General features: G+C 40.2%; 1 protein-coding gene across 7 annotated transcripts in view; it reads left to right on the top strand.

Moving 5' to 3' along the window:
* The first annotated feature begins 7475 nt into the window (after positions 1-7475).
* Ubx (ultrabithorax) overlaps positions 7476-26815 on the top strand; it is a 150910-nt gene continuing 131570 nt past the window's right edge. For 6 of the 7 annotated variants that reach the window (XM_034326969.2, XM_034326971.2, XM_034326967.2 and 3 more), the window contains exons 1-2: positions 7476-7859; positions 15840-25589. In XM_034326969.2, the coding sequence (XP_034182860.1) occupies positions 24911-25589 (679 nt within the window). In that variant the 5' untranslated portion in view covers positions 7476-7859; positions 15840-24910. Of the gene's footprint in view, positions 7860-12875; positions 13054-15839; positions 25590-26815 lie in introns of those variants that run through there. The other variant, XM_034326968.2, reaches the window with a different exon arrangement.

Genomic DNA, 26815 nt, shown 5'->3' with positions numbered 1-26815 from the left:
GTTAACGGGCCGTTATTGCCGCGTCCATTTGGCTAGTGTACAGTTTGGGTCGTGGATATGAGCCCATAGATTCCCCATATTCTACGCCGTATGGGGCGATGGTGCTGCCGCGCATAGCCCACCGGAATCCGGTTAGTTACTACCGCATGTTATGGACCGCCGCGTGCTATTCCCTCTCGCTCTTCCAATACCCAACACGTTGGGATGCTCTCACAGTCTCTCCCTCTCGTCGTATCTCTTTCTCGCTCCCGTGTATCCGTGGAAAGCTCCACCCTGCCGACGGGCACAATGCGAATGGCCGCGGCCTCTCTGCCACCGGCTTTATGCATCTATCGATACCTATTTACCCATTCGCGCAGGAGCAATGCTTCCTATTTCCACGGATAAATGTACACAACGGGTAGGATGTATACGGTGCGCACCGCTAAGCCATCGTTGAAACTCTTCTGAATCAACGGGGATACACAATTTCGGCTGGGGACTTTCTAGTCTATGGATGCTGTTTTGATCGAGGTCCTACAATCTAGGATATCAAGTGGTCCAAAACGGCTGTACAGAGAGGAGTTTGTAGTTACGTTTGTTTTAAGTGTTAGGCAGCCGTTTGTCGATACATGTTTGGGTTAGCCTTTAAGGTTGAGCGTAGAACAGAATTTAGGAGTATGTCCAACATTTACAAGAGAACTTCAATTAACGATGCCCAACGATTTCATAACTTCGTACATACGAACGCCATCGCAAGCTCAATTTATAATAGAAAAAATTGGCACGATCAGCTGTGTACAGCCCACGTACCAGCTGCGTGAGACCTTCAACAATTCTCACTACAGTACTCTTCAAATACAAAACTGGTTCATATTGCGGAAGTAACTCTTTAATAATAACATTACAATGTATCTATTCAAGAACAAGGTACAACACGTTCCAGAACGAACTTTCAACATTTCGCCAACACAAGTAGCTTATCAGATCCCTTGAGAATCAGGAAGCCTCAAACAGTGTTAAGTGCGTACAGGTCAGATTGACCGCATGAAAATTGCATGTACCTGCATTCGGTATGAATCATTTTGTTCAACTACTAGTTGTAACCCGCGTTGGGGTTACATACGTGGACACCGCTGTGATTCTGGTCGAACACATTCACTCGTTGGTTGGTTCGCAGCGTGATGAAAATAATGATTATTATTTATGCAGTTGCCGCTAGCGCATTATGTTATGCTACAATTCTGTTGCGTTAGAGTGAATTATTTATCGGTCCGGGTTATTGCAGACGCGGAACGCATTAGCGCTTGTTGCCAAGTGGCGGAAAGAAAAAGAGGCGCAGCAAAAGCAGGGAGGTGATGTTCGTTCCCGAAACAAACGCGGTACAACGCACATAAATGTCCGCGTAAACGGGTAATACAACCAGTTTTCAATAAATGGAGGCACACAGTCCTTCTCTGAATATATCGGGTTGCAGAAGAAAGCCAAGATAGCAACGATGCCTTTGTTCGTTTGATGGTAAGAGAGAGAAAGAGAAGTTGCGCAATGAAACAGGAGCTCTCGATCCGAAAGAAACCCATCCGCGTCCTGCTGGGCGGTTGTCGGTAATCTTAAGCGATCATTGCCTTATTTAAACTTTTATGCAACGAGTTACTCTAGACTATCCAATAATTCCCGTCACGTTCACGGGTTCTGTATGATCTGCACTGTATGCACGTCAGTCTCGCGTCGTAGATGTCTTAATCCGATGAGCGGCCCAAGGGTTCAAGGCGATTTGTAACGGCACGTAGGAAGAAAAAGCGATCACATTATGCGCCGAGAAGTCTATCGCGCGAAAACGATGTAAAGAGTCAGATCAGCAAATACTTTAAGAGCCTAATTACCTAGAACAGGTAATTGTAAAGAACTACCTGCAATTGATGTCGTAAAGTAATCTTACCTAAATTTGTCCATAATCCATGGCAGCCATCGATTCCAAAATTACTATCACCTGGAGGGTCTGAGTTTGAACGACACGTACGAACTCTCGAAAATACTCAGCCATCGACCAACCGCTTAAACGTCAAAAAGCAAACTACAGATCCTCCGGCCCAAAGTCAGTGTAAATGTCCTAGTGACTACTTTTTTAAAATCGTAGACTTTTTTTACCTGACTAACTAAGGATTACCTCGAATTACTGTCACGGTCAACGCAATTTCCTAAATGTTAACGGATATCGTCCTGTCGCTCAAGGACTCGCAAAGGTCCTCGATGTTTTACGAACTCCTTCCGCCCCTCGTTTGACGTGGCCACAAAAAGACCTTAAAAAAGCATTCGTAACCCAGCAGCCAGGAAGGCAGTTACGAAATTGCAAGGAATTTCAAGGCTGCTCGTAAAAACCTCGGAAAAGAATAGGCAGGGTGCCGCGCTTCCTGCAATAGTGTGGCTTTTTTCTTCACGCTGCTCGACGGACTGAAAGGGGACAGAGGGTAGGATGGGTCCGAGGTCTCTCAAGGGTTGTTAAAAACGGCCGCTTTGGCTAAAAAAAGCATTTAACGGGGTGACAGAGAGGGTGTTTATGGCGGGCATACCCATAAAGGGTCACAGTCGACACTGACTCCTGTGGGGGTGGGCGGTAAAAAGGCAGAGCTGCAAGGTCGTTGCGCTTTGACTCGCTCAAATCGGCCGCTTCACGATTCGCTTGACCTCGTAAAACTTCGATATGCTCAACCGTAGGAGCCAAACTTGTTGTTTCTTCGCGATATAACGATCCACCTCTTCCAATATTCCAATTCACGTACGAATTGCAAATATCCACATCCACTTTTTATTACCATGAAATATTTTATAGAGGTACCCAGTGTTTATTGAATAAATATATTGGTATTTGCTATCTGTGTTTTCATTAACAATTTTTATGATTTTTATTGCAAGTTTTCGTTACAAATAAAAAGATTCGGTGAATGCAGTTCCGTTCACCGTCGGAGTGAGGTTGAACTTAACCTTAATGCGCTCATTTGATTTTTCGATATTCGTCCGTCATTTTAATGATGCGTTTAGAAATAATTCTTAGATTTTTGGTAAAAAAGTGAAACAGCGTATCACGTGCAGGAAAATTGTAGTTTATAAGGGAATGAACCATAAAGGATCACAAGTTTCGAGTAACAGGTAAAGTTTGCAGGAAGAATCCGTTGGAAGTGGTCATGCCGACCCGTCGGATCTGTCCCATGACTGAAACTAACCATTTACGCTTGCCTCGACCTCGTAAACCCTACAATTGCCCATTTTGGGGTTTCTGCTTTTTTTCACCGTGTCCCTCATTGAAGACAAGCAGTTTTTTTTCACTGTCAAGGACGACGTCCAGAATTCGTGGGGTTAAGCGAACAAGAGTTAGTCCAACTCCGACTCACGCGCCTCTAACATCAAAGCTGCATCTACTCTAACAGAAAATCGTGTATAGACACGATTAACGCTATAATTAATTGGATTAATAAGAAAGTTCCTCATCAAATTGGTGATAAACTCGTCTGGGAATTCATGTGTTAGGTACTTAAGTATGAATGACGTGATGGTCATTGTGCAACCTGAAAATTGTGTTTATCAGTGTAATTTTGTTATAAAATTACAGTGTAAAAGGTTTGTGATATTCAAGTGTTATTTGAAAGGAAAAGTTGCTACCAGAAAAGTGCATGGAATGTTCAGGCCATTTTTTGAAGATAAGTAACTACCTCGATGATAACGCGTTACTGATAATCGAGAAAGTAACCTCAAGTGCACAAAATAGGTTTCGTTTGTTTATCCATTTCTATAGTGTCTATTTTGTACACTAAGAGTTGAAGAATGAATGTGGTTCAAGTGAAGATAATCTTCTTCTGATATTTGCTGACCCTCGAACGACCGACCAGAGTCTGTAAAAGGAACTTTTTACTAAAGTTTTATGGTCCCTATGGTAGGTGACCCTATAAACACCTATCTAACTTTAAAATTACGAATTAGATTTCTATTTTAGATTCATAGCTTCCCTTTTCATTAAATTATAAACTGAAACAATGAAACAATCTCTCTTAATCACCTATTGTGTCTCAGAAATGTCCTACACAAATGAAATTAACTTCATTGTTTATGCGGTACCATCAATATTTCCATAATAACGAGCTTCGTAACTTCTGTTCAGTAAATATACAAAATTTGATTGATAGAGGGTTAAGTGCCAAAAGCTGAACGAAGTTGCTCATGACAAACGTGTTTGTACATGGTATATAAGTATGAGCAGGATCGTTTGCGTTGAGGCAGGTCAAGAACTCGTAGCCATATCAATATACTTAAGTGAAATGATACGAGGCAGTCGTAAAACTCGACAGTAATGACGCATTAGGGGGTTGCCGGGCCGATTTAGTTGGCTATCAAACAAAAGGCAACTTTTACTGAATCCCGGCCCAGACGGAGGCGCGCGCGTTTTAAAAGGTTCGGTCGAAGGAGTGCTGCGCCCGGCCATTTATACCTGACGTTTTATGCGTTTTATAGGCCCGACGTGCGTCTCGTGTGCCAAACGGCGCATAAAAGTGCAACCAGATTGCTCGTTCGCCTCGTTACCACGTTACGGATTATTCTTCAGATTTCACACTTCCACACCAGAGACATAGGCTATTCAAGTTGCGTTTCGTGATTAATTTTTGCACGCCTTTCGTCATGTTTCTCCCTCTACATTTCCCCTTTTCCTCAACCAACCACTACTATCTGGGGGGAATAAATTACGTCTATCTTATTAGCAGTTAGATGTTAATCGATTTGGAATCAATTACGACAAAGTACTCCTGTGTAATTGCTACCGGTGGTGGTCGAGAGATTTTATGTTACTGGATAATCACGATATTAATAGCCTTGGAAATAGACAACGACAGTAATTGTGCTGTGAATAATTATATACGTCCATTCCTTTCGGATTTGCAAATCACTTTATGTTTGTATGTATGTCGTCTATGAAGATTCCATTGAAAGAGGGTAGATCAGGGTCGAAAGTGATTTGTGATCATCCTAAAATATATCATAAGCACTTAAGCAAGTTGGTTACAAGATAAAGAATAAGAAGTGAAAAACGCACATTAACACTCCGTCAGTGATGAAGTATTACAATATCTTTCGGAAAAAGATCCAGTAAAACCATGTCATTAAAAATTTGATTAGAGATTTCATTATTAATCACACTGCCCTTTATTTTTTATTGCGTTCACGCATGCAGTCAAAGTATCGACCAAACATGGCGAGAACTTCTTAGATTTATGTGTTCGATGGTACGCTCGCGGAAAAAGGGAAGTAGACAGAAGGGGGAGAAAGTAGGAGTGAAGATTGATGGGATCAATATGCAGTAAGTCTGAGCAACGCGTTTCAAGCTAATGGCGGAGACGCGCCGGGAAAAACTTTGATATTACCCGGTAGCCAAGAGTACTTCCACGTCCAACGTTTTTAGTTACGATTATAACTTCGCCAAGTTAAATAGAAAAAACGATTAAATCGAGTGGATAAATGCACGGAACTTTGTTAGAAATCTTATGCTATAAGATACTTCAATAAGTACTGAACATATCATCCATTATCCTGATTAAAGTTGGTTTAAAATTATCCCTGATCAGAGTATGCACAAAATTGTTAAATTATACGTAAAAGATACCAAATGCTAGATACTGAACACGCGCTGGTCCGTAAACGTTGGTCGTACGACCGACGGTTGTTCGACGACAATTTCACTGTATCGTTTATTAATTGTTTGAAATGCGCATCAAATTAGTTGAGCTCGTAAACAATACGTCACGTATTCAATTTACAATCATACCACTGGCGATGGAATAAATTAATGCTGTTGCTATACTATCGTTCGCATAATAAATGTTGCGTTATCGAACGCATACGTTCGGGATATTAGCGCAATGTGTATAGGCGACAGCGAATTAATTAATCCAAAAAATTTTTCAACTCCAGCGACACGGTATCGGATTAATGAATTTATAAAATATAGCCGCCATATTGAAAACCATAAAATATCGAATTACAATTGATAGTCGGAACACCGATCACCGAATAAGAGTTATAAGATTTATATGTTTAATGAATATCATCGATTTGAATAAAATGTAAAGGTTGAAATAATATAAAATCCTATAAAACGACGTTAAGGTGCAATAGATATTAGTTCACTATCAAGTCAGTCCATAAGCGGTGTGATTCATCCTAGATAAAGAAAATGATCCATTTTAAATATTTAAAGAAGTTATATGATAATTGACAATGTTTATAAGTAGTAATTTGATTGAATACAAAAACCATTAGTAGAAAATGACCCTTATCACTAAATCGTGAAAGAGCTGATACACGTCTGGCGTTTTTCTGAGGAAAAACGATTCCCCGCTAAAAAGAATATTGCAAAGTCATAGAAGCAAGAGATTAAACCATGTTTCGAATTCGAATCTATAAGTGTATGTTTTGCTCCTCTGGGAATCGGGCGGCGGCACGTGTCAAAGGGTGGAAGAAGAAGCAGAAGAAGAAGAAGAAGAAATTCAACCAGCGACTGGGCAGATAATGCGCAAGCGCAAACTGCGAGGGCGATACTATGGAGAAATGCGTGCGCGAGTGAGACGACGTGCATAGACAAGATGGCTGCCCGACTCCCTCCACCGAATCTCCCACCGCTAGACCGGTTGGTACGCCTGCCTCGCGAAGAACCGAAAACCAGCTCACGCCGCCTAGCCAGAAACGGGTACATACAATCGCATACTGTTTCGTCTACACTTACCCCAAATATTTTTGAACTTCTGCCGCCTTTTTTTTCTTGACACGACGACGCCTGCCACTTTGGCTTTTCGTTGGTTTCACGGTGACTCCCCGACATATATACAAGCCTTTCGAAATCCTCGTTATTCTTTCTCGTCGTCGTCGATTTTCCACGAAAAAGACACGCACGAAAATGTATCCTCGTGCGTTCCCGAAGCTCACACAGCGCAGCGCTGCTTGACGCGAAGGGGTAGAGGATGTTGGGACGTAGAGGAGGGGAACGATGGTAAGGGCGAATTGCGTGAAAGACGCGCGTAAGAGGGGAATTCCAAAGTTTCGCAGCTTGCTTTTTTGGTAATGCAAAAATGATGCACTTATTTCTATGTTTCTACCCTTAAAACTTTGCAATAAAAATCCTTAACATGACATAAACTAAAAATGTCCAAAGGAAAAGACATTTTTTAAATCTAGAACAATTTTAGAACATTCCAATATAGTACCCTGCTTTAAAAGACCTACAGAAACAACTCCAGCGAGCCTAGTAATAGGCTGCTTGTAAAATCAAACACTATTGATCGTTAAAGCAGTCGTAAAACGATAGTTCGGCCCGTCTCGCGGAAGATTTCCTAAATTGCACGCTAGTAACCGAGATTCTTATCCAAGAGTCAAAGAGGCGGTTTTAAGGATAGGCTAGAAATCCAAAGGATACCAAGAGGTGAAAAGCCTGGAGAGCAAAAAGGATAAGGTAGCAGAGAGGCTGCGACAGATGGACCGTGCGCGGAAGGTGGAAGGAGAATCCTAAGATGGCTGCCGTTTGAACACGGTGTGCGCGTCGCGGGCAACAACAACAACGTGGGTGAGCTAACGGGTGCCCGATGTGGAAGTGCAAGCTATAACTCGGTGATTTTTTTCGGAAGTGAATTCCATTCCTGTCGACGGAGTTTCGTTAAAAAAAACGTTTTCGTGAACGGGTAGAAACGTAGCGAGGTACACGGCCACGCCCTTGGCACAGGCAGCCATCTTGTGTGTCAGCTGAGCGCGATGCACCACGGTAGTCAGTGTTGCAACCCTAGCAACCTTCAGGCGACTTACACTGCCTGCACGCCTTGCCAACATTGCCTTACACTACTGTTCAGGTATTTTGATAAACTATCCTGGAATTTATAATACTATCCTCATTTTGTAGACATAACAATATTCAGAGAATTTAACATAAAGATGTATTAAACTTAAGAGGGTGAAGTTACACAAAAGAATTAAGAAAAACGATAAGCTGTTTAGAAGAATGAGAATGCTAAAAATAACAATACTACCAAGTTTCTTGTGTCTACTCTTACACACTGTGGCTATATTCTGAACGTTACATTTTTCTTTCAACCGTTTAATCGCTGATATTTTCCGGTCGTTGATTATGCTACGCCGACCGTTGTCGTGCTGGAACAATAGCAGAAACATATTTATTGGAATTGCAAGTTCAATTTATTTTTCCAAGAGAATTTGAAAGCATTCTTTCAATTGTATTTTTAACCATTTTGTTTCAACCTTATGGCGCAGACAGCATAAGTTGTCGAAAATAAATTTGGATACAGTGTTTCTTTTCGACAAAACAATATAGCGAATAATCGTGACGTTTAAGTTCGATTACATTTGTTGATTCATCCATTTATTTTCACCGGCACAGGAGACGAACACCGATATCATCGGGTTTTAGCAGATCGCGAAACATATCCACTTACACTTCATTGCCTATCAAGCCGAGTACTTCTGCTTGAGTTTCATGCTCGCCTCGCTTCTCCACGGAACTTATAAACGTGTTATATATCAGATAAATGTTTTCCCCTGCGTAGCTACCGTCCACTTTGCTTGGAAGTAGTAGGAAAGTAAGCCTAGTAAATATTCTCTGATCTCAGATAAACTCATTGGCAAAATTTCGATAAACTCACCGATTTTGCGATAGCCATGAATTTCACACGGTTTTTTATCATTTGCACTATACTTAGTTGTACTGTGGTCTGAAATTACGTTCATACTTCAGCACATGTATATTTTAAATAATTGTGGGAATTACAGTGTCAAATTTACGAAAAATGTAAAAATACACCTGCCCGAAAGCAGTGTTTCCTTAACCCTCAATTAAAATGTCTGAAATAGTATTTTTTTAATAGTCTGTTAACATTATAAGAGTATATATGTATCTCAAAAACACGTATAAATAGAAATTAACCTCTCCGAAGATGGAAGGGAAGAAGGAAGAAAAAAAGAAGAAGAGAAGATAGTATTAATGGGGGGATCATGTTTTTGCCGTTTCTCCGAGCAGCCTGTATCTTCTCTCTTTCTTTTCGGTTTCAATCCAGTGGGACTCACACAGCACTTCTTTAGATCAAGCACATTCCTGAGACTCTGTTGGCCCCGATGAACCCACTTGATGAAAAGCTCTACCAGCCCACGTCGCCACTCTTATGGTACACCGCGTACCCCGTGCACGACCCTGTCTTGTCCTGTTCTGGCCGAGCCTACGCGCAGGGTATCTAGGAGCACTGGCCTACCCTGATAATCCACGACTTTTGCTTTGCGATCCTATCTCACTTCTATTGTTTCTATGATCGTACGTACAGTTAACCGTACGAGTCGTTTGTAATATTACAAAGTCTAAACCGGATGGTTCCGTGATATGCATCGTTGTTTCTTTCGAACTGACTTATACGAAATGCTTTGAATTTCATCGATATTTTTCACTAGGGTACTTTGCGCTGCATCGCTTCGACCTTTAGATACCTTCTTAGATTGCTAGGATACCTTTTGAATTGAACTTTTTACTATTTACTGAAAATCCAACACATGTCTCAGATGTGGTTGACATGGTGCCTAAAGTATTAAGGCATAAACATATTTTTATTGATACAATTTGCGCTCGATAAAAGTCACAATACCCGCAGTGAAGAGCAGTCCAATTTATTCGAGATATCTTATCTGCCGAGTCGTAATTTTAGTCGACGAGTAACATATCATGCTACTATTGTATGAATGTTACAAATTTAATTCATGATCTTCCTTTCTTTCTTTGTTCTACCTAAACGTGAAATTATATAAGACAAATATCACATTTAAATTACTGTGATAGTTTGATGATTTATTAAGTAAAACGAACGACATGTTACGGGATCAGTAAAGAATATGTTCATTTCATCAGCAAGAAACATGGCGAATATTGATCTTCCAGAAGTTTTTCGCGCGCTATTAAAAATGCAATATTTTTTGCTGGTAACGTGTTCTTCACACACGCACCGGAAGTTCGTTTATATTGCTACGTATCTGGTTAATCTGAAAACGTTCAGACGTTAGTCACTTCTTGTTAGCGCCTAGGGTTATCGTGTACGACGCCATTAATGTGCGCATCACGGCAGTGCATTAAGGAGATAGACACTGAACAACGTAAAATAATTATACAAGAAGTTTATATCAAGTATCGCGATGTTCCTTTCGTCCAGACCTGTTCTCGTTCGTGTTTCACTTTCATACGATACTCGTCTATTTAACAATTTCTACTCATCTGGATGATAAAATCAGCAGACAGTATGATTATCTTACAAATAAGAAACTAGCGACACCTGGAATTGGTTGAGCTATATACAGAGTGTGTTAATGAAGTTCGGCGAATGATCTCAACAATGACAAAAAATCACTTATATTCATAAAAAATATTAGAAGAATAAAATACTATACAACATGTTAGTTCAAGGCATTCAACTTATGTAAATACATATTTCTATAGTATGCTCATTGATACTTACAATACCATTCACGGAACTTTATAGACTCACTGCTTAAGTCTGAGGTTATATATCTTTCGTCACAGAAAATGAAATATGATTAGGTATTGACTTGGCGAGAGGTACAATAATAATGTGGTTTATAGCCAGGTCACTTTCCTTTTGTTGTAGTTGATAGGAATTATCCTAGGATGAATGTCTAGACGCGCACCGTAGCTCCCGCAGGGAGGTTTTACCTGTTATGAAATTTTCAGTGACTAGAGTAAAGAGAAGTCCTAATGCCGTCGATTTGCATGGCAGATTAGGGAAATTAGGTGGGCGTGCCACGTGGTGCTAGTACTGTCCAAACATTGCGGCACGCCTATTTACCTTTGCTTGGCTTACCTACCTGCTTGCACTTACTTAAGACCATCAAAGGAATGATTATACGATACCCTCGTATTTGCCTCCGCGATTGAGGTCAGAAATGCTTTGACTAGATAAGCTTCGTTGCAGGTAATGCGAAATCTACCCTTATTGTCTTTAAAAACGAGAGGCACTTCTCAACTTAAACTTGCCAGACTGAATCAATCAAATGAGATAGCTAAGGCCATTTTTATATTCAGTGTATTTCTATTTTCCCCCATAAAAACTGCTTATTGTTTTCGTTTTTTACATAAAAGTCACATTTAGATCGCAAGTTTTAAATAGCGATGGTGTCAATGTTATTTTCTTTTCACTGTAGCTGGAAGTGAAATAATAGTTGTGCTTCTGTTTGCGTACCCCTAATCGCAAGAAATATCACAGTTGATAACTTCTCAACTACGATCGGGCAAGGATACCAGAAACGCGTAATAACGAAGCGTTTACAGAGCCAACCACGGCGATTTCATTATCCCTACGGTTCAGCAATTTACGGACCATTACGGTAAAGTCCTACAGGCTATACCGGGCACGAGATAGCCACGTCGTATCATCCATTATTCATCACCCACTTCTCCAGGCCTTCTCCGTATGTACAGTCTCGCCCGTCGACTTGCGCCCCCTTCCAACTGGGTTCTCCCTTTAAATCTTTCGTAGCGACACAGATTCTTTACTTTTTTCTTTTTCTTCTTTTGATTCTGCTTCAACCGGCTCCTTTTAATTATCTGCTAATGCCGCTATTGTTTAAAAATTTGAATTTTCCTCGGAGCATTCAAGCATTATCTTATATTTCATTTCTTATCATTTTGATAGGCTGGCCGTCGTGCATTACGACAACAGCACGCTAGGTGTATTACACAATGAAATATTTAATTCATGAGAAGAACGGACCAAGCAACTTTCTCGTAGCCGAAACTGTAAATGTTTCTACTTTCGTCGTGTTGTTCCTTTTTACGTCGTCGTATCACTTGAAGATTCGTAAAAACATACTCATCGCTCAAGCACAAGAAAATTTGATTAAGAATAGACTACCATTAAGTTTTTATTGAATTTTTTTAAAAATAATGTAATAAATCGTTATTTTAATGAATAGTTTACGTTTGTTTTTCGTTACATAATCTCTGTATTAAAAGAGATTGTCACTGACGTTTACCAATAATATATGTACCAAAGTTTTTCGAAGTCCGACGATTCTAAGTTTTTCTAGCCAACCTTGACCTTAAAAATGATGGAAGAGTGCTAGACAAGAAAGTTTACAAGTATTTTGAGGACTAAACTGCAAAGTAAAAGATATATTTCCTTCCAACTTTAAAATTCCTAAACTTTTAAATTACTAACTTTAAAATTCTTAAACTTTTAAATTTTGGTGGAAATAATTTCGGCCAAAATTTCAACCTGATTGTGAAACAAACGAAGCCGAACCGAAACTATTTTAAAGGAGGAGTTGTCAGTGGAGGTATCCCAGCCACAAAGACCCGAAGGCCTCCCCTTTTCTTTCAAACGCGTCCCCTTCCTAGAACATCCTTAAATTCAGTCCTCGCCCTCTTTTTAACCGACCACCATGTAGAAGACCATGATGGTGGACCTGAAACGATCATTGAGAAGAAAGACACTCGTTCAAATTCGGCGCGGGTTGCGTTCCTAATAAAGACACTTTTCATTTTTTCTTTCTCCTTCTTTATACCTGAAAGCCGTTCACTAGACATTCATTACAATTTTTTACGGTTGTGGTTCTATTATTGTCTTTTAAACAGCTATACTTTATTTCATTTTAAAATATTACTTGCTATGCGAATTCAGAAAAAAAATTAACGAGGCTTTTTATTGAAAACTAGACCATAATCAACATGTGAAAGGTACAAGTTCCTAGATAATTTGATGATATATTAACTGAGCTTTTCATGCTTTCTTCTGATTGGTCCATAGCCTTAGTGCGACCGTTATCCTTCTTCTTGGCTGTGCCTCGCGCGGTGGGTCAGATTCCGAACAAGAAGTGCGCAATTGCGTTATTAATGAGATTAAATTATATATAATTAGCTTTTTTTGCCTTTGTAGTAATAAATTAATTTTTAATCGCGAACGGAGTGTTGAAAATATTGAAGATGTGGAAGACAGAACGGATTCTGCATCGCATTGAGAAATCAGCAAGCATGGCCAGGTAAAAAATTACATGCCATTATAGAAAATATTAAAAAACTGTTTCGAAGGCTATATACATGGAAATTTAGTAAAATGTTAATGCACAGATGTAAAAGGAATTAAAACTTGATAATATATGTATGTAGAAAACTTACATATTTACTGATTTAACCAAAATTTTTTGTTGAAAGCAGAATTTGCTACTTCACTTTGATAAAAAAGATAAAATAATGAATTTTTTGGTGTAAATTGAATCAAATCAACAGAATAAATTATAAAAATGAATAATTCTAACAAAATATTACATAATATTTAGCATAATATTTTGTATTTAACATTGAACAGACTCAGTACGTAAAATATTTATTACGGTGTGGTAAAATATGTGAAAACACAGTGTTACAATAAAATATATGCACATTTTGTTACCAGCTGTTGTAACAAATAGAATGAATGAAAAGACGTTAACTTGTTTTATTGATTATGTTAAAGTTATTATCGTTCAGAAGTAATAAACAAATGGAAGCACATGTGAAATATTTCTCAGTATATATTTTATTGTGAAGCTTCTTAAAATGTCATAAATATGTTGCACGTTAACAACATTCATGCAATTCAATAATTGAATATATTAACCTCTTAACTTAACAATTATATTCTAACAAGTGTACTTTGCCCAATTATTCTCGGGCTCCTAAGTTAAGAGGTTAAAATTCAATGAAATAGGTTTATTAAATATTTCAACTACAATGTACCTAACAAATTGCAATTAATTAGGCCAGTAATTGCATAAAATTATCCTTTTTATAATGGTCAATGATAACAGAGATAAATGTGTGGACCTATCGCTGTGTGTTTAAAAATAGGAAGTAAGATGATTAATACTTTCTAATTGCGTTATGCAAAGATTCATTTTCATGCTTGTATTAGGTGTGCCTGTTACAAGTAAACATACAATTATCTCCCCCGTTACAATGGAAATTAAATGGTTTTTTTATTGAAATTAGTTGAGCAAAGTTTAAAATGGAAGAGACTAATATAGTTTAAATTTCTTCACATTCGTATAATCACTAATTATTCTTTCAAAACTATTTAAATTAATTTTTATTTAAATTTCTTTCAAATCAGAAGTCCCTGTAATCTCATTTAAATTCAACAAACATGGTTTCGGCTGTACGACCGCACACTACACAGAATAACGTTTCCTCCTATCCTTTCAATTGACAAAGGAATAAGACACGCTCACCGTAAATTATTCCCCTCGGTGCCTTTCTTGTCTTTTTTTTCCGGAAAGCTAATTTTTCCTTTCTTCCTTTTCACAGTGTATCCATCCGTTCGTGTACCCTCTCCTTCTCGGTCAAAGTATCCTCTCGATTTATATGTATTACGCTTAGAGACGTTTGAATTGCAAATCCATGTCGTGCGCTCGCGTATATAGCGCAGTCTAAGCCACGGAGAAATGCATTATTGTTATTGCTGGCACGATCCCTCCACAGTTCAACGACGCAGGTATTAATATGTACGGTCGATGTGTTTCGTTACGTAACACTTAACTCCCATAATCTGGCCCAATAGACTGGGCTGATTGTAACTTTGTGGTCTGTCTAAGTTTCCCTCTCGTTATATGGGCCATGCGCTGAGGTGTTGTATGAGAAGACGCGTTAAATTATCTTGCGATACTAACAGAAGCCTTCCTTTTCGGAGTGTCTAGTGCGACTTCACCGCCATTGCGTTTAAATGATTTTTAACCCTCTTAACAAATTAAACGTCGCGTATACAGATTACAACAAATGAGTTAGAATGTTATTATTATATAAAAACGAAATGTTGCATATTTTTTCTATAATTTATATTTATGATTGTTTGTATTTTCCGGCATATATCACATTTTTTATTTTTCTATGATATTTACTAAGATAAATTGGTATTTTTTTAAATATTCACGAATATCATAAATCTGAGATACCCAAGCAATGCTGAATAATCCTGCTGGTTTTAGAATTATTATTTTTTTTTATTTACAGCTTCATTTTCGAAAGAACCAAATAAATTTTTCGAAAATCTGCTTATGTAATTAAATTTACAATGTCTTTTCTAAATATGAATAAAATTTGAAGGTGCCTTTTTGAAAATAGAATTTAAGAAGAACAAATTATATTTACTCGCGGGGTAGCAGTATTTTCTCTTTCATACCACGATTTTGGTCCCAGCTTGTATATTTTGCAAAGTTTTTCATCTTTCTGTTCGCTTTTTTTGAACGAAACGAAAGAACTCGTGGTTCGTTGATTGTCGTCATATTCGATTACCAGTAAAAAAGAAGTCTGACGTAATAAAAAATGGGAAGCGATCGTTCCGCGGTATCAATACTGTCGTTGAAGCGCTATCACTTGCCGGTGATGTTCTTGGAAGCTGGAATGTTTTTTTTTCATTGCCACAGAAAAACAAGGGGGAATTAGTTAAGAGCTAAGATCCGTAGACGAAAGCAGCAGCGAATATGGCATTGCACGGTCGTCTGTCACAGACAGGCCCTCCCTCTTGGAATCTTAATGTCGCGTGATAGCCAGCGCACAAAGACCATCAGTGTACCCCGTGAAACAGAAAATCATTGTAAATTCGAAACTGCGTCGTTCCTTATACGTTCCAAATGAATATTAAATATGCTTTACTGATTACACGCTTCAATAGCCACATTTGTACAAAGTAAAATCACTTTCTCTCTCTCCATCTTGATGTATACGTTCTAATCAAACACGGTTGGTAGTTTCGTAGAAGGATAGTTCGTTTTATCCCGTTTGTCCTTTTCAGAACCCAGAACCGGATCCAGATGACAGCAGTTACTTGAGATGTCGTGAGGTAAGCCAGGATAAAGATAGGTAAGTTTTTGAACAATTACTAAAGCTTGTGCGGTAGAAATGAATGATAATTGACATATAACGAAATGAATGAGCTTATAAGCCATGATAAATGTTATTAATATTTTTCTGTAAGAATATAAAATGCAGCAGGTTAAATTATATATTCGATACTGTACACTTTTTCTTTTTAATGAGAGAAACTTTGTTTAAAAAATGAACTCAAAATAATTTGTGCAACCTGTGATACGAATTCTTTATCAGATCGTACTTATAGAAGCTTTCATTCTAAAGTGGTTGAAACACGACAAAGTTCTGTAATGAATCGTGTGAGTGATATGAGATAGGACTTTCATAATATAAAGCAACTTACAGGTTGTAAGGGTAAAAAATATCATTTTTCATAAAAAAAATTTACCGTGTTGCATGCAAAATTATACAGGGTGAGTCAGATAAAATGTTAAGAACTATTATCGCAGAAAGTGTAACAGCACCCGAAGCACCCGAGTGTGTGGTGTATACAAATTTTTTTTAAGTGACTGCTGTAAGGGCAATAAACTGACATTTCTTTTTTAAGTTCAATGAACTTAAGGCCCTTCGGGCCTTCGGCAATGATTTTCAAAGAAGATTGACGCTACTATTTCGTTAAAAATGTGTGTGAAGTATGTAATGAACATATTCTAGTGTGTGAAAGTATCATATTTTGGCATCATCCTGGTAATTAAAAAGTTATCAGATATGATATGCAAGGTGTGAAAAAAAGTGATTGACATGTTTATAAGGAAAATGAATTATGATAGTGAATTAGTGCGAAGTTCGTGCGTTGTGCTCTGTGTGAATCACACCTACTTTCTTGGTGGATCCAAGGATATCCTGCCCAAAACCATACCGAACACCTATTCTTTCCGGAAAGAACCATGGTGGAGATGAACGCGATCGATTTTTTCGATCGCGTGATTCTCGATGAATTGATGCGTCTGTTTCAGGTACATCTTCAGCATAGCCAAACATCCCCAGTTTCACAATGCAATAGGATTTGAGCGGAGAGCTTTGCTCTTATCGCTCTCCTTTCATTGTTTCTTCGATAACAACAGGCCGCCAGCAGCAGCAAAGGATTCTGATGTGTTTGTATTTCTTGAAAAAAAAAATGTAGTTTTGAAAATAAAATGGCAGAGTACTACGTAAGTTATTGCATGAGTGTAATTTAACCTTCTTACTGCTGTGATAAAAAGCATTTAACAGTTGTGATTAAATAAATGCTTTACTTATTTTTTTTATTTAAGTTGCTTTTATTAAACTGAATAAGTTTTTTTGAACCGTTTTCTGATATTTTTTATAGTTAACCATTCATAACAAAGAGAGTATTTAAGGGTCGAATACGCAAGAAAAATTAAAACAGACGTGTTTTGTCTTAAAATTTATGTTATTAAATATTGAGAACGACGAATATTCTGAATTAAAGTGTTGATCGTATATTATTCACGATGAAGCTTTTAATTTCAGAAATTATTATTGAAATGTAGGCAAAAGATTCGGGACACAAATTTTTATTATAAAATTGGCTATTACAATGACTTCGTAATTCCTTTATTGTTGAATATATCATAGTGACGTTATGTTTCTAAAGTGTTCAGTCTTCAGTATTAAATGTTTAAGAATAAATGTAATGGCGTTAGAATTTTGATTAAAAGAAAGAAGTATCGTTTAAAAAGAAGCCAGTTCAGTATTTACAGAGGTATCGGGCACGTTCTCTTACAACGTTCGCATAAGTAACGATCTTCGAGCAATAGCTTACCCGCACCCTACCATTAGGTCTAAGTATTTATGGGCTCATTCATTTCGTTTTATGTTTCAATTTGGACGCATTGATACTTGTTTGTTTACGTGTAAGCTGCCACTCATTCATTCGGCTACTCCAACCACTTCTAACCAACCGTTATTATCCCCTTTGTAGTGGCAAATACACTTTCTTCGTTACTTCGCGTTACTTCGATATCCTATTATTATTGTATATTACTTACTACTCGTTATCTTGATAACACATTAATGAGTGGCAACTTTACGCGTTTGTTATATTGTTTAATATCTGAGTTATATGAATGTTTGAAAACGGGCCTGGTTTCCATTAAATGTACGACTTTTCAATTTTTTCGACGAATACAGTACAGTATCTATATCTTATTTGTATATTGTATGAATTTCAACAAAGTTCGACGTTACTATGTATTTTCGTTAAAAATGTGTGTGAAACATATGAAGTCATTAAATGTATGACTTCTCAATTTATTCGACGATTACAGTGCAGAATATAGTGTGTGTATGTTGTACTAGAAAACCTGCAGGCGAACTGCAGGTGAATGCCGAAGGCAAGACATGAACAACATGCGCAATTTTGGATCGCTTGAACTCTTGAATCGACAAATCAACACCAGTTTCTGAATGAATTTGCATCAATAAATTCTTTTGAAAATATCTCGAAATCTAATCCATGTTGACCTATTTTCGCCAATTGTTTGCAAAACTAGAGATCGAGACCTTTACATTGACACCAAACATGTCCAAAAAGTATGGAGAATAAGGTCAGGAGAATGGCAACAAAAAAGGTAACAACGAGAAACGGGGTCAGTGGGAGAGAGAATCGAAGGCCCGAATGAATTTCAAAAAAGATTGACGCTACTATTTCATTAAAAATGTGTGTGAAGTATGTAATGAACATATTCTAGTGTGTGAAAGTATCATATTTTGGCATTGTCCTGGTAATTAAAAAGTTATCAGATATGATATGCAAGGTGTGAAAAAAAGTGATTGACATGTTTATAAGGAAAATGAATTATGATAGTGAATTAGTGCGAAGTTCGTGCGTTGTGCTCTGTGTGAATGACACCTACTTTCTTGGTGGATCCAAGGATATCCTGCCCAAAACCATACCGAACACCTATTCTTTCCGGAAAGAACCATGGTGGAGATGAACGCGATCGATTTTTTCGATCGCGTGATTCTCGATGAATTGATGCGTCTGTTTCAGGTACATCTTCAGCATAGCCAAACATCCCCAGTTTCACAATGCAATAGGATTTGAGCGGAGAGCTTTGCTCTTATCGCTCTCCTTTCATTGTTTCTTCGATAACAACAGGCCGCCAGCAGCAGCAAAGGATTCTGATGTGTTTGTATTTCTTGAAAAAAAAAATGTAGTTTTGAAAATAAAATGGCAGAGTACTACGTAAGTTATTGCATGAGTGTAATTTAACCTTCTTACTGCTGTGATAAAAAACATTTAACAGTTGTGATTAAATAAATTTTGTACCAAATGAGTGAACAATTTATCATCTAACAGTTTGTCTCCGTATAAGTACGATTTTCACGCGTAAAAGATATTAACTCAGTTATTCATCACACACTTTTAATTGCAAATCGGTTATGCAAATTATGTTTCGTCGCGGCGAAATAGAACTTGTTAAGTCGACAATGGAAACCAGGCCCCGAAGTGTATGATTTAACACGATACCGTGTAGAATGCGTGTTGTTAATATTTAAATCGAGGACTGAGTTAACCGAGCAGCTGGCTCGTCCAATTATCTTTCATCGATTTATTTCTGCATGCAAAGTAACGTTTCTGATCACGACGGGATGATTTGAACGACAGTATTAAGTATAGGTGTTAGTCGGTAATTTCGACGTTTTGTCCGGCTTACAGCGGTGACGAAAAAGTGTAAACGTCCTGAATGGAATGTATGAACGCGCCTTAATGTTTTGTGCCCTGCTGGACCGGTTACCCAACCGGTAAGGCAGGCAGCGATCAAGCTTAACGAGTCCTCGAGTTGTGTTTAAATAAATTAGACTCCAATTACGTCGATGTAGGTGATGTCTTCAATACTTTTTTTTCTTGCACATTATATTGTTTAATTTTGAAACTTCACTTTTCATAGACCAAAGGTGCTAAACTGTTCGTGAATGTTGATCCGTTCAGTTATTCGAACATTTACGTCCTGCTTGAAGATTAACGAGTGCAGCTGCACGAAAAGGATTGGCAACGGCAATATACATTTTCTCTTGGCACTTTTACATTAGAAGCGCCACACTGGAATTTCTATTTGAACACGAAGTGCAATCAGGAAAGTGTTTCTGTATCGTACAAGTGTCTGTGACGGGAGTGAATTTCTGGTTGGACCGAAAATATCGGCTGTGAAAAGTGTAGAGAACTGCGAAAGATATTTTGCAGCTAGGTGATACGGCAGGAAACCGCCAGATGGCAAAGAGGACTTCTTCCGTGTCCTTGCCACTTGATCCTGTTGATGTACTAAGGATCGATATGTATACTTGTGGGTATCTTTTTAACAACTGTGATTAAAGCTGTGCAAAGTGAAATTTTACGTCTACCGATGAAACGAAACTTAGTGATGTGTGTTGGATAAACTTTTCTAGTCCAGTCCAGTTAAGCAGAGAATATTGTAGATTTTTTATTACGGACTTAAAGACTGTCGTGATTTATTGCCGATCTATTGGTAAAACCATTTTTAACCATGTATACACACTTTAGTTCTCTTTCTTTTTTTTTAACGTAATGCAAAACGTGTACTCTGCTTCAATGCACCGCCCAAGTACGCCATTATTATCTACCGCCGCGAGTGCTCCTATATCACAGGTTGATCCCCAAGAGTTTCGATTCGCGCGAATAACGACGAGAATCGTGCTTATCTGAAATTCTGACGCTCGTTCATGATCGAATATTCATCCTTGGTCTCCCTGGGGAGGCGGAGGGAGGAGGCTATAAGAAAGCAAAAGAGAAAGAAACGAGTAGGGAACGCACAGTAGGGTTTAAAGGGGGGAAGAAAGAAAGACCAACCAAAATGAGAGTCCAAGCAGTGCGTTGAACCATGGCCGGAGGAGAGACCAGAAGAGCCAAAGCCACTGGAGCGATGAAGAATGGGTGCTGGTTTAGCAAGAGTACAGATTTGTTCGACTCGGGTGCAACGGCCTCTTTGCTTTCGTGTCCATCTTCCCGTTGCTATAGCTACGCCCTCTAATACCTCCCACCATCTTCGAATATTTCTTCTGTTTTGGTTTTGTTTGAAATCCATAAGGAAAATGTCGATCATCCATTTTGACTTGCATGCTATCGTTTCTTCTTGATGATATTCTCTGATACGTGGTTAGATTTATTGATGGCAATATTTGACCGTGAAAATTAATGAATGCTTTCGGTGAAATGAAGGCAATACCAGAGCAATATTTAAGATTAATGTAAGCAGTTGTAATATTTTCGAAGAATGAGTTAAACCATTTAAATCTGAAAAAGTTTCTCGTTTGTACGAAGCACATGGTAGACTTCTCTTTCTTACCGTTTATCTCACTTTGTGAAACGAACATTGAATAGAAGCATTTATAACATTAGTTAGATGACGGTTGAGCTTGTAACTGTGACAAAAAATAAGGAAAAACAACTTGTAATAGTCATGAAGCCATCAAATAATTGTCGGCAGCAGCTACAGAGAGTGTCCGGTTTTGTGAGAACAACCTTGGTCATTAAATAAACTCCTTTTGATGGTTGGCTGGTTATCTTCAATGGCGTTTTAAAAGGGGCATTTAGGCCCATTTTGGCTACCCACACAGCCCCTGACACCCTTCCCCCTTCTTCGGCGTTATGGTGGCTCTCTTCACGCCCCCACCATATTCGACACGCGTCCTACCATGCTATAAGCTTAAAGGCCCTGACTTTTACGATTCTGTTCAAGTGGTCATAAAACCGGAGTTTATTGCCGTCATGATTTTCAAGCAAACGGGCTGCCACCTGTCGGAGTCCCACAAAAGCGAAAACTGCATCGAGTCACTTCATCAAGGGCTCCATCAATCCGGGCATTTCATGATTACTTTAACGAGTCGTAAATCTTTTTCGAGACGTTAACAAACGAAATATATAATACATAACATTTTCTACTTGAATACGTTATTATGCAAAATATTTATTTTAAAAATTGAAATTTGTAACTTTTCTGAAACATGCACAAAGTATATTTATTTATGTCGTAAAACGTAGCATATGTTAAATGCACATACACAACACATAACGAAAGCAGTAAATGAGCTGCAACTATTATCGTGAACAAAGAACGATATCCTCGTAAATGGTTGTAAAAAGTAATAAATGATGCGAGCCCTAGGTGTAATGTAGTCGCGTGTTAGTTTTCATAAACATTATTATTCTGCGAAACGGGAACGTTTAAACTGTTTTTTTGAGACACGCGCGAAGTAGTAGGCGGGTTGTGTCCTAAACATTCATAATGGCAAAAGTGAGCGAGCAAATAGTCCGGTCCGGTCCCTGAGAGCAGCTTATGATGGGCATTACTCGGCTCGTTACGGAATAATTTACGAGGTGCGAACCGCGGGGGCGATAATCCAGCGACATTTACATCCCAATAAACATTCCCGATACTGGTGCGGCGCGCGCCACGGTGCTTACTTGCTTCCCTCACGGAGGAGCTCACTTTTACGGCGTTTTAATTGTACGACCGTAGTCTAATTGGTTCGTAAAACGCTAAAGTATCTCGTAAAAGACGTTTATGATAACATTCGTGTCGCTCGTACTCACAATCGCGTCATCATCGAACCATCGGACAGGCTCGAACCGGACCGGTTCAGCTGGAATCGGAACTTACAGGGATGGGACGTGCCTCGTGCCTACGAAATATATACTTTCCCTGTTTATCTTTCCTTTCTCTGTCTCTCTTCGTAGCTTGTCTATCAAACGATCGCACGTAAGAGTCAATTCGCAAGACCGCTTTCACCAATAACGATAATCGCAAGGTGCCTCGTTGATGTTGGTCGTTTGAACGTCTGAATGGATCTGGCAACGTTAGTTCGCGATGAAACTCAGAGGTGGCGGTGCACGTATCCCCACGAACGGATAGATCGCGGAGAGGGAAGGAGCGGCGAGGAAGAGGAAAGGAAACATTGCGTGACGCGCGTGGCGTGCAGCTTTCGTTCTACCGTACGGCAGCCGACCGTGTCTGTATCCACGGTTGCTCGCGCGTTTTCACTGGCGGGGGTAATGCGGGGCGGCGCCTAACCAGTCATGGGCGTCGTTCCAACTTGGAACTACTTTCACATAGTGTAGGAATTTTCGTGCTGTGGCGGCGCGGTACTCGTGACGAATTCAATTCTGATTGGTCCTTAAGCATAACCTCCTCCCTTGGCACCCTGTTTTCTTCCCCCTTCCGTTCTGTACCAACGACGCGTGATCGTACTTCTTGTCTCTCTCTTAGCTGCTGCAATTTCGCGTCTTTCTTTCTCTCATTTTCTTTTTAGTTTCTTTTTTTACCTGTTTCGCTCTTCGTCTTTCCCTTTTTTTTTCGGCGCGGCTCGAAATCTTACTTTTACGCCAGTCTTTTCGTTACTCCTTTCTTGGTCAATTTGAAACCTTTATATTTTTTTTTAATTTTTCGATCTTTTTATCTTACGTACATGTTTTTGTTTATTGTCTTGTCCATTAGTACGCGTCGAATCTTATGTAGCCCGACAAGCACCGAAGTACGAATTTAATCTCGCGGCACGTCGTTGAGTTGCTCGAGCGGTCGACAGGGGGCTTCGTGAAATCTAATCGGGAGAAGGAAAAAGAGAGACAGCCGAAGAAAGTGGAAGAGACAAAACGAAACGCATCGTCTAGAGGTGGAGCGAGATGGAATGAGAGGGTGAGTGAGCAAACGTGGAGGGGGCGTTATATGCGGGGGAGGGAGAGAACGGCGATGACGGAGCAAGTGAGAGGAGTTGGTTATCGCATTGGAGAGGGGGTCGACACGCGAAAGACAAGGAGGAAAGTAGTGGTGGGTTCCTCGTCAACACATAGCACACCGTGGAAGAGTGTGTGCGCACAAGCGAGAAGGAGCGGTCAGAAGGAAGAGAGGGAATGATAGTGGAAAAGAGAAAGAGAAGAAACGAGGGCTGATGGGAGAGAGAGAGGGAAATTGGTTGTGGAAGCAGGAGAACTCGATGGTGAAGGAGAGAGACGAAAGGAGACGAACGAGCGAGCAAGAGACAGAGGACGGTACAGAGTGGCGGTACACGGGGCGCGAGAAAAGCGGTAGTGTGCCGTGGACCACCGCACTGGCATACCGTGGTTCGTTACGATCCCCTTCGTACGTCGCTTCATACTGAACCTCACAGTCGTCAGCGAAGTCACATTTCGACTAGTGCTAGTGCAGTGCGGACAGAGTCAGCGATTCCTTTGGTCCTTTTAAAAGATAGACCGGCCGACATTTCGAGACACCCTGGGCCCCGTGCTTGACTGATCAGAAATCATACACGCATTATCGAAAGATAAAGGAAAAGAAAGAGAGGTGTCCGCGAGGGAGATCGTCGCGTGCCGGCCGACCGAACCGTCGACGGGCGCGCACGCGGTAGAAAGACCCACAGAGGCAGTTTTATAGCTCGTCTTATTACCCCGGTTTATTGCGTCGTAACGATTTAACGATCATCGCCCGTTTCTACCACCTAGACCGCCGGTTTATACTCGTGCCGGTAGCGATAACCATAACAAGTCCATAAAAGCCCCCGCCGCTGCCATGAGTCCCATTCTGAATTACACTCCTACGGCCTACTGACATTGACACTTTGGGTAAAACCGCTTCTACCTACCGATGACTTTTATGACCACTTGAAACGGTTTAATGCCCGTTTGCTTGTCCCTTGTCGACGCTGTCACCTGTCGCCCAGCCGCGTCAAACAGCGTATCGGTGCTCAACGTGACGCGCTTGCCTTTCGACTTTTGGCGCGAATTTGCGGAACATAGAACCAGAACAAGACGATTTTCGTTGTTATTCGTGAAACGATTGGGTTGGTGAACAAACCTAGCTCGAATCGATCACATCGGAGCATGGACTAGTATCGGTCGTGACTAGCCACGCGTGTGTGTGCTCTTGACACTTTACGAACTACAAACAGTTCACGAGGTTACCTGCAAAACTCATCGTCTATCGCTTTGTTTCTCGAGTGTCGGTGTTTCAGTGCAAGTGATTCAAAATACCCGGGATAATGAACTCGTATTTTGAGCAGACTGCGGGTGGCTTCTACGGAAGTCACCACCATCAAACAGGAGCTGCTAGTCAGCACCATGATCCGGCTACAGCAGCGGCATACAGAAGTTTCCCACTTGGTTTGGGCATGTCTCCCTACGCATCCACGCAACATCATCATCACACCTCGTCGTCATTGGGAATCCATCCGGGTGGAGGCACCAATACGAGACCACCGCAAGATTCACCATACGACGCGAGCGTCGCGACGGCCTGCAAACTCTACTCGACGACACCTGAAGCGACCGGGCACACCACATCCTCGTACTCGACCACAGCAACTAAGGACTGTAAGCAACAAGACCAAGCTGCGGCTCATCAGAATGGTTATGCTGCTGTGATGGCAGCCGCAGCTGTCAAGGACGTTTGGCAGTCAGCGACTTCCGGGGCGAACAGCCAGAGCAATTCGGTCGTACGTCCTTCGGCGTGTACCCCAGAAGGTACGAGGGTTGGTAGCTACGGTGGTCTCGTAGGCGGCGACCCGGCATCGAGTCCTGGTAACAACAGTTCCTCGAGGTCCCTCACGTCGTCCTGGAACACCTGCAGTTTGAACTCGTCCGCGAGCCAACCGGTTGCCACGCAACTACATCAGCAACCTACCGCCAACCATACCTTCTACCCCTGGATGGCTATAGCAGGTGAGTTTACATTCATAATATCACTCTGTCGCTATCTCTCTCTTTCTCGTACAGCGATTATCATAACAGCCGTGATGAAATATAGAAGCGACGATGCTTAGGGGGGAGAGAGAGCAGTCCGGTAGTAAGGCCACGTGGTCGGGAAAGGCGTGGTGGATCGAGTTTACCCGGCTTCTCTCGCTACGCTGGGGCTAAATCGTTCAACGTTATGTTTCACGGTCAACGTACGGATCACATCGAACGCCGTGCTTGAAAACACATTCTTTGTTTCTTGTTCATCTCTTTGGACACCACGCTCTTCCCGTTCTATTTACACGATAGACTCTGCGCCCCGTTGATCGCGTAGCCACGACCCAAACAAATCATTCATCCCTTAGTTCCGCTCTGAAAAATGGAAGACAACAGGCTCTGTATACAGAATCGTCGAATGTAAGTTGACGTTGTGTTATGTCGAAACTGGTTGTAATTTTTTGTCGAGTCTATTTGTGCGTCGATTGAAATACGACGTATCCGTCACGAAGCGTAGCCGAGATAACGGATTTATAGTCGGTAGCGGAGTAAAAATATTCCGTTGCCTTCTGCGCGAATGAATGCACCGCGTGCCGGGGGTTGGTAATAACTAACCTGGTCGTGTGAAAGCGACGCGCAAAGTGACACCTCGAGTTATCGTTAATACTTGAACAACCATGTCCGTGTGCACCTCTTTCGAGCGTGATGCTTTCTCCAGTCGTCGTTGTTCAAAAAAAGCCAGTCTGTTTCACAATCGAGAAATCGTCCTGCTAAAATTAATTTTGTCCCCGTTTCCCACCTAGCATCTCTAGTTTTTAATTTGCTGTACTAACCTTTACTCGTAATTCATGGGACATTCGGGGCATAGTGGGTAAAAACCTCGTATGATAAAAGCTTGAATCTACCACTTGTTAACATCACTAAAAAAAGCATAACGTTCTAAGTATTCAAGCAAAAATTGAACCAATAAGACAGCTCTAATCGAGCATTATATATATCTTTAAAGTTTGCATACATACACTGCTTTGATTGAATAAAATATACATAGGGCGTTGGAACGTTAAAAACGTTGGGTCGTGGAAAATCGGGTCATACAGTCGCGATAATGTTACGTCTGGTGGATAGGTAGAATGGAGTCAAGTGCGTGTAAAATCGTTGGGCACGTCGAGTATAATGGGGAAGCCCTCGTCCAATTGGGGTTCAAGTGCCTTCCTCGT

Source organism: Osmia lignaria, chromosome 14 (assembly GCF_051020975.1).
Source record: "Osmia lignaria lignaria isolate PbOS001 chromosome 14, iyOsmLign1, whole genome shotgun sequence".
Lineage (NCBI taxonomy): Eukaryota > Metazoa > Arthropoda > Insecta > Hymenoptera > Megachilidae > Osmia > Osmia lignaria.
Note: the sequence above shows the minus strand (reverse complement) of the source record. Positions and strands in the feature narration are given on the sequence as shown.